The 9,097-nt window shown below is 40.3% G+C and overlaps 1 protein-coding gene across 1 annotated transcript; it reads left to right on the top strand.

The window, feature by feature from the left end:
• Positions 1–232: 232 nt before the first annotated feature.
• On the top strand, positions 233–5,420 carry slc32a1 (solute carrier family 32 member 1). The gene is made up of 2 exons (XM_010882011.3): positions 233–1,212; positions 2,776–5,420. The coding sequence occupies exons 1-2, from the start codon at positions 793–795 to the stop codon at positions 3,961–3,963; spliced, it is 1,608 nt and encodes a 535-aa protein (XP_010880313.1). The 5' UTR covers positions 233–792; the 3' UTR covers positions 3,964–5,420.
• Positions 5,421–9,097: the final 3,677 nt, after the last annotated feature.

Below are 9,097 nucleotides of genomic sequence, written 5' to 3' on the forward strand. Positions count from 1 at the left end.
TCAAATCAGGTAGTTATATAACCAGGTCCAAATAGTTGATGGGTTTCTCCTTTCAGATTCAGCCTAGATCCTTTTATACGCAAAGTAATGCAAGACTCGAAGCCCCAAGAATGTCATTGGATGTTTGGATAAAGTTCTGTAGAATATGGGGGTGGGGAGGAGACGGGGTACTGCAAGCACCTCCCCTAGAAATGCAGCAAATCTCTTCTATTTTCTTCTGTGGGGTGGCTGCGCGCGCTGGGGGCTGGATACGTGTTTCACGAAGCAGAGTCCTTGCATTGGCAGGCTGATGATGACACGTGTCTCCTCCTTGCCACCCCCAGGCTCAAGCGTACCGCATAGGCATCAGTAACAACCAGAGAAAACCAACTGTGGAAGTGCTGCCTCAACCATTAATATTAATAAACCAGGTAAGAATTATAAACGACAACGCGCAATTTTACGTAATCTTCTGCGTAATACCCATTTTTCGTTGAGAAAATTGTGCATCAAGTTTGGACGTTTTCGAGCTAAAGGAGAGAGTGCCATAACAAGATGCAGAGACGGAGCGCCGATTTCTGAAGGTGACATGAACCTGGGGATGATCAAGAACAGAAGGCGTACTTTGATCAAAAAGTGGAGATAGCAACTGAAACAACAATCAAGGCTTTATAAGACCACCATCTGTACTCTAGTTAGATTAATGTGCGAAAACAGAGCTGCATTCTAAAGTTGTTGGCATTTTGTTGTATTTAAAAAAATAAAAGTATAAAAAATCAGTCGCGACAGGCAAGACAGATAGAGAACGCAACAATGGCCCATTTAATCCGAAGCAAGTTTCAAAATAAACTATCAAATGCAGCCACCTCGGTGTCGAATAAATCTACCGCGAAGGTGAGCGGGATGATGGCCAGGATGGGCTTCCAGGCCGCCACAGACGAGGAGGGGCTGGGATTCGCCGCATGCGATGATTTGGATTACGACCACCGGCAAGGATTGCAGATGGATATCATGAAATCGGATGACATGAGTGGTGGAGACCTCGGAGAAGGGAGTGGGGAGGGCGGGATGGTTGGAGGAGATGACGGAATGTTGGCTGGGGACAGTCACTACCAGAGAGATGGCACTGGACCTCCGACCTCTGGTTCTATAGCCTCAGGTCTGGGAGAAGAAGGAAAATCACCAAAAATTACCGCATGGGAAGCGGGCTGGAACGTCACAAATGCAATTCAGGTAAAGATGCATTCAGGTAACCAGTTAAAACATGGCGAGACTTGCAGCTGTCCTTTCACACTCTTTTTGTTGTTGATCTGTGTACTTTGTTGCCTGTAATTTACCAAGTGAATATATATGCCACATATTAGTCTTCAAATTATCTCTTCGTGAACAAACAAATTGATATTGTGGGAGAAATGTGAGTCCAAGATGTATGTACTTTTATATTCCAGTTGTTTGTTATTTCAATAAAAATCCAGTCCAACTGAAGTACATACACACCAGATATGGTTTTTATGTTGAATACGTAGATTCCCTTCGGTATTTGAATATAATTTGTATGTTTTTCGGGGGAAATCATTTGTTTTAGGATGTCGTTGTCTGATATATCCTTAAAACATCGTTTAAAATATATTAAAATATTCGAATGGATAAGCATCCCCGGATGACAAAAATAAAGTGACGCGTAACGAACCGGTGATGCAGTTTTACGCACGATCTTGTACTGGCTGCGTTTATCCGGAGCACTCAAGCAGCTGCTATACTATTCGAAAGGTCAGATGACCTTCTAAACAGTCATCTCAACAAAGCCCAGAAGACATAGCCTAAGTTATTCTGCTCTGTTCTTTTGTCGATAGCCAACCATACACGCAAGTCTGTCGTGCATGTGCTATGGGTCTTGGTTTCTATGTTAAATAAACTACGATTATACAGCGTAGGGCTTCTTGGGCAGGTGTTGAGATATTACAATGTATTCAGCTGTGTAGGCCTATGTGACAACATACAAAATGTGTGAAAGGCAAGTGCACTCCCGTCATGTGTTTACAAAGCTATCAACCTGCAGTCACCTCTACGTCAGTAGCTGTCTCTGTCACGCCATCGGTAAAGACAAAACTGATTTGGATTGGGCATGCTCACAGCCAAATGAAATGTACACCCAGAAACCCCACCAACAATAATGTCACCCCTAGGAATCTATTAAGATATCACTAATTAAATTACGCATACCACCTATGATAAAAAAAAATTGTGTACACGATAACAAATATCAAGGTGCTCCTTCGGTCACTCCGCTGTTTAGTTTTAGGGGAAAAACTAAAATGTGCCACACTGCTTGACACTTGAGCAAGCAGTTTGACCCCCCACCCCACCCCACCCACCGGGACAGAAAGTACTGGGCTTTGAATGTACATGAGGAAAACGTAAATGTACATGCTAGCGGTCTACACGTCTACATTGTCATAATGCGTGACCGGAATTATAGATTAATAGATCAGGGGATTTTTTATTAGAATTATTATTGGTCAATTTGAAATCCGGGGCTATTCATAAAATACAAGGGGGCTATAGCCTTGGATGCCAAGGCCTAACGACGCCACTAACTATACAGCTACCTTCTAGAGCGCAGACATGTTTTCTATTTACTGCAATACTCATTCAAAAAATATTTAACTATTTAATGTAATTTTGGCCAGCCATCTCCAACAAATTATCGACAACTTGCAGACTTAATTTTGTTTATGTTGAATTGGCAATTAAGTGCACACAACTTCTCATATCCGTGGTCTCTTGTGTTTTCAGGGGATGTTCGTTCTGGGTTTACCGTACGCCATTCTCCACGGGGGCTACCTCGGACTGTTTCTGATTATTTTCGCCGCGGTGGTTTGTTGCTACACGGGGAAAATCCTAATCGCTTGCCTGTACGAGGATGACGAAGACGGCCAACTGGTGCGTGTGAGGGACTCATACGTGGACATTGCCAACGCTTGTTGTCAGCCAAGGTTTCCATCTTTAGGTGGTCATATTGTGAATGTAGCCCAGATCATTGAGTTGGTGATGACGTGTATCTTATACGTGGTAGTGAGCGGTAACCTGATGTACAACAGCTTCCCCACCCTCCCCATCTCACAGAAGTCTTGGGCCATCGTGGCCACTGCCGCCTTGCTGCCATGCGCTTTCCTCAAGAATCTTAAGTCTGTGTCTAAATTCAGCTTGCTGTGCACTATCGCACACTTCGTAATCAACATTCTGGTGATAGCCTACTGTCTATCAAGAGCGCGCGACTGGGCCTGGGACAAAGTCAAATTCTACATCGATGTAAAGAAATTCCCAATTTCTATTGGAATCATCGTGTTCAGTTACACGTCTCAGATTTTCCTTCCGTCGCTGGAGGGGAACATGCAGAAGCCCAGCGAGTTCCACTGTATGATGAACTGGACCCATATCGCCGCGTGCGTCCTCAAAGGCCTGTTCGCTCTAGTGGCCTACCTTACCTGGGCGGATGCCACCAAGGAGGTAATCACCGACAACCTGCCGTCAACCATCAGGGCTGTTGTGAACCTTTTCTTAGTGGCAAAAGCCTTACTGTCATACCCATTGCCATTTTTCGCTGCAGTTGAAGTATTGGAAAAATCATTTTTCTGTGAACGAGAACGCACGTGGTTTCCAGATTGTTACGGAGGCGACGGACGTCTGAAATCCTGGGGCCTAACTCTCAGATGCAGCCTTGTTGTATTCACGTTGCTCATGGCCATTTATGTACCGCATTTTGCTCTTCTCATGGGTCTAACCGGGAGCTTGACGGGCGCGGGGCTGTGCTTTCTGCTTCCCAGCCTCTTCCACCTCAAGCTGCTATGGAGAAAGCTGCTATGGCACCACGTTTTCTTTGATGTCGCAATATTTGTAATAGGAGGTATATGCGCCATATCTGGTTTCATCCACTCAATGGAAGGACTCGTAGAAGCGTACAAATATGGTATAGAAGATTAGCAAAGCCAATCTGCCTGAAATAAATGTTACGATACACCCCCTAAGTGAATAACTGATTTCTCCACGGAGCGCAGTCAGCACTTGCTTACAGAATTCATGCGAAATAAATCCACGTTCAGAATGCCGTCCTCACATTTGCTCTTCAAACATTTGCATTGTCACACACACGCACACAAAACAAACCAACTGAATTTGCAAACGTTATGGAAAATGTAACTTTTAATGTATAAATATGAAAACAAATGCATATCCATATTTTTGTGGAGTGAAGGTTTACAGTAGTTTAATCGACCTAAACAAAATGGCAAAATGAGCAGTGTCTTTTTATCTCTCGTTGGTGGTTTTCCAACCTTGAGAGCAATTGTATTTTACATTCAATTATGTGGTTTTGGACGATAGTTCAATGGCATAGTGACTAAATGGTATACACAGAATTGTGCGGTATATATGATGCCACTTCTTCTTATGTGATTTGCAATATTTCATTTGGGACTAAATGTGATTATTAACGAATACATTGTTATGAGGACCTATTATGATGGCAACTAACTTAATGGCAATAAATAATAGGCTATCAACCAGACAAATCAACACAATATATATCGTGGATGATGTTAACATAATTTGTTAATCAATAGACCAAGTAGAAATATCGCAAATATGTTTATTGATTAATTTAGAAGTAATTTGTATTCTCTCCGTGCGCTATATTGAAACTATATGAGTGAAACTCTGCCATTTTAACTATGCATTGAATGTATGATATACATACAGGTATTAAACACTGAAATTGTAAGATGGAAAAGAAAACCGTTAAAAATATATTAGATTTAAGATAGTGTTTTATTTATTTTAATGAATGAACTTTAAAACACATGTTTAGGCCTACCCACATCTGGGGACAACGTTAATATACGCAATAATTATCTCTCGTAAGCGTAGGGTTGACGTTGGCCCACAAGTCATTTGACCTATATTCGCTTCATAGACAGGAAAAATACTGCCACGTCACTAAAAATAACGAATCCCCATAGGATTCGGTAACTAAATTGGTAATTATTCCCAATTTCACATGATAAAGCATTTACATTTCAGGCTATTAATGCAAGAACATTACTAAATTACTCAAGGTCTGGAATTAAGGGTCTGAATCCTATAAGTGTGAAGAGATCATAAAAAGAAGATATGCGCGTGAAGACATTTTCATTCTGTGCAATCCAACGGGTCCTGTGGAAATGTTATAAACCCGTATGTGTAGTGTTGTTGTGGTTTCAAAAAGATGGAATGTATATCTAAAAATCGTTATCATATATCGTGAAAATGACTATTAAAGAATAAATAAATAAGTGAAATTATATTGTATAAATGTCTGTGGTTTTATGTGTTGAAAACGAAAACCGTGAACAACATGTATTTTTTTCTCTATAAATAGAATAAAAATGGAGCAAAAAATGTGACTAATAGCCTACTTTCAGACAGTTTGGGCGATATTCTATTATTAAAACTGAAAATGCATGATTTGCCTATGTTCAACGAGTTTCATTAGTATTATTCCTGTGTCATACGCAGTGGATTATGCAATAACAATTGAGACCTAAAACCAATTGCTTGAATTTATTTGTGTGTGTGTGTGTGTGTGTGTGTGTGTTTGAGCAAAAAAGAATAAGAGAGAGAGAGCGAGAGAGAGAGCGAGTGAGAGAGTGAGTGAGAGAGAGAGCGAGAGAGAGAGCGAGAGAGCGAGAGCGAGAGAGAGAGAGAGAGAGAGAGAGAAATGGGCGGAGTAATCTGCATTGAGAACCAAGTCTGGTGCTCAAGACATGTTCCATAATTGTTACCATTGGTATTGCACTTTTTGGAAAATCATTGTCTGAATGACTGTTACATTTCGCAAGGCTATTGATTGAAATTGTCTAACATATACATCGAAATGTAAAATAAGATTTAAAAAAATGCTTACGTCTATACAATATTTGAAGTACAGCTTGTAGGTTGTTGGTTCATCATGCATGTAGAGTATACATTAAGTGAACATACGCTTTAGGCTAACATACAGCATATGCTGTTTTTCTTTACTTTTGCTGTAAGCAACTGCCATAGTCCTACCTGTTAATGATGTGGACTTAACAGGTAAAAAAAACAACATCTGGACTATTGTGTACTTCGTTAAAATGGCTAAACAGTTAATCTCCGTATGTTTTATAATCTGTTTCAACATTTCTGTTAGTCAGCCTATGGCTGAAGGCCAATAAAATTGCATTCTGGGGAAAAGGCCTACAGATGTTTTTATAAATGTTAAAAGTAATCAATTCTAAAGATAAGATTAAAGAATGAAAACAATTTTGCTATATGATCTACACTAGGATGGACTTCCTACAATATCTATTAACCAAAGAAAAGTGCATTTTGTTCAAACAAAACTTGAAACAAAACGTCACTCAAGCAGGCTTGTCATTAAACCTGATCAATATTGTAAATGTATTTGTTTGGGGGTACAGTTTAGATTATATAATTTAATTTGAGACTAACCATGTACATATTGGTGTCCCAATTTTTTATTAGTCAGGTGTTTCTCATCACATCGTTTGTGCAGACTTAAGAAAGTTGTCCATGATTATAGGCTTTGTATTTTGGTTGGAGTATTGTTGTTGGTGTCTGTTAGGGAAACCATTATGAAAAAACAGTTTAAGCTCTCATTTACAACAAAGAAAGCACTGGTGAGCCCAGCAATGGCAAACAGCTTGGCAGACCAAAGAAGATCTCTACGGTTGATGACCAAAGCATGCGTTCCATAATACAAAATAGAGAACAGATCTGTCTGATGGATCAGGAACAATTCATAAAAGGTAGGCATTTGCCGGCCACTATTTCTTTGCCAGCCACTTCCATCCAAACAAAACCAGCTACAGAAGCTACACTGCAAGATTCAACCACTAGTTTGTTTTAAAAACAAGATGGAGAGGTTATAGGACCAAAAACCGCCTGCAGCATTTTGGATAAAGACAGATGGGACAAAGATGAACATGTACCAAACTAAGGGCAATACTAAATTGCAGAACATAAGTTGTTTTCAGCATACCCCTTCATCTGTGGAATAGGTTGAAAGAAGTAAATGTCTCTGTTATGTATGGCTACACTGAAACTGTCTCACTTGTCTTTCTTTATGACTTAATTTTCTTAATTTAACTGTGGATGGCTTCTTTAACCAAAAAACAGATAGGCCTGGTTATCTGTTTGTGTTCAGGGGTAATGAGCATTTAAAGGGTTTTTCTTATTGCACCTACATATGGCCAATTGGCACCACACACTGTACACGTCCTTATCTTGGCATACTTATTGGCACCAAATTTGGTATGAATCGGATATACAGTGGATATAAAAAGTCTACACACCCCTGTTAAAATGCCAGGTTCTTGTGATGTAAAAGAATGAGACAAAGATAAATCAGGTCAAAACTTTTTCCACTTTTAATGTGACCTATAACATGAAAAACTCAATTGAAAAACAAACTGAAATCTTTGATGGGGAAAAATAAAAAAGTCACAATAAAATGCAAATTAATTACTTAAATATTATACAATGTGATTTTTTTTTCTGGATTTTTGTTTTAGATTCCATTACTCACAGTTGAAGAATACCTATGATAAAAATTATAGACTTCTACATGCTTTGTAAGTGGGAAAACCTGCAAAATTGGAAGTGTATCAAATACTTGTTCTCCCCACTGTATCTCCACCATAGGAGATTTATTGGTTTAAAGACTTTTCCCTTTTGAACCTGTAATGTGAACATTCAAAATGTTTTACATTTTTGCTTTATATTATGTTCTTGTATTTTAGAAATGCATACTATTCCTGGATAAAACATGAAAAGAACAAGCAGCACAAATCATCCAGAGACTATCCATACAACAAATGTATTTTATAAATATAAATATATAAATAAATTTTTGTCTGATCAAAACAACAGCCACTATTTAAGACACGGCTGGTCATCTTGAACACCTACTAAAGGACTGATTCAGTAATCTTATCAATTGTAAGTATGAACTTCATCCAAGTTATAGCTGTTGTCATTAACTGGAATCAAGTTATTAAGCACACCTGCATCATTTTCCTTGTTCTACTTTCATATGTTTCAGATTTAGGTTGTGAACAACAAGCTATTATTAGTCCCAGTCTTTGCCTCTGTGGAGTTTTTTCGCTTCCTGGGCACCATCATTGCCGAGGACCTGAAGTGTGAGCTGAAAAACAGCTCCCTCACCTAGAAGGCTCAACAGAGGATGTACTTCCTGTGGCAGCGCAAGAAGTACAACATACTAAATCCAATGGTGGTGCACTTCTACACTGACATCATATCTACACCCTATCCTCACCACCTCCATCACCATCTGGTACGCTGCTGCCACTGCCAATGCCAAGGATAAGGGCATACACTACAGTGTATCATTTGCTCTGCTGAGAAAGTGATTTGCTGCAACTTGCCATCCCTCCAAGACCTGCACACTTCCAGAGCCTTGAGGCGGGCAAGAAAGGTTGTGGCTGACCTCTCCCACCCTGGGTATGAACTCTTTGAACCACTGCCCTCCAGCAGGAGGCTGAGGTCCATCAGGACCAAAACCTCATGGCACAAGAACAATCTCTTCCTAACTGCAGCTGGCCTCATCAACAAGGCCTGAGTCCCTCACTGACACTGATTGTGTAACATCTGCTCTGTGTGGCACAGCGGCTCCCCTTCCTCTCCGGTGCTCCACCTCACTAGTGTACTAACCACCGGTAGGAGAGTGATGGCAGCAGTGCATGGCGAGGACGCACCTGTTTCCAATCACTGTTCAGTTGTGTATGTATTCTGTTGTTCCTTTCATGCACCTTATGATTATTATTTTTTGTCGATTGCTGTGTTATTGCTGTTTTGCCTTTCTAAAGGAAAGACTAGAATTGCCATCGCTCATTTTGTTTTTCCCTTTTTGCCTCACTCGCACCATCACATCAATAAACCGTCCACCCCGAAGCACTTTCTCTTTGCGTTCTTTTTTTTGGATTCTTCCGTTTGTTTTTTCTTTTATCCTCCACCCCACTCATCCCGGGATGAGCCAGGGTGGGCATGGTGGAGAGTCTGGACTCCCTGGATGGGCTCC

Source organism: Esox lucius, chromosome 17 (assembly GCF_011004845.1).
Source record: "Esox lucius isolate fEsoLuc1 chromosome 17, fEsoLuc1.pri, whole genome shotgun sequence".
Lineage (NCBI taxonomy): Eukaryota > Metazoa > Chordata > Actinopteri > Esociformes > Esocidae > Esox > Esox lucius.

What these genes read in the sequence shown, in the direction of transcription:
- slc32a1 (XM_010882011.3), top strand. Translation starts at nt 793, where the DNA reads ATGGCCCATTTAATCCGAAGCAAGTTTCAAAATAAACTATCAAATGCA. An exon ending in ACGTCACAAATGCAATTCAG is followed by an intron (nt 1,213 to 2,775) that starts GTAAAGATGCAT and finishes TTGTGTTTTCAG; the next exon opens with GGGATGTTCGTTCTGGGTTT.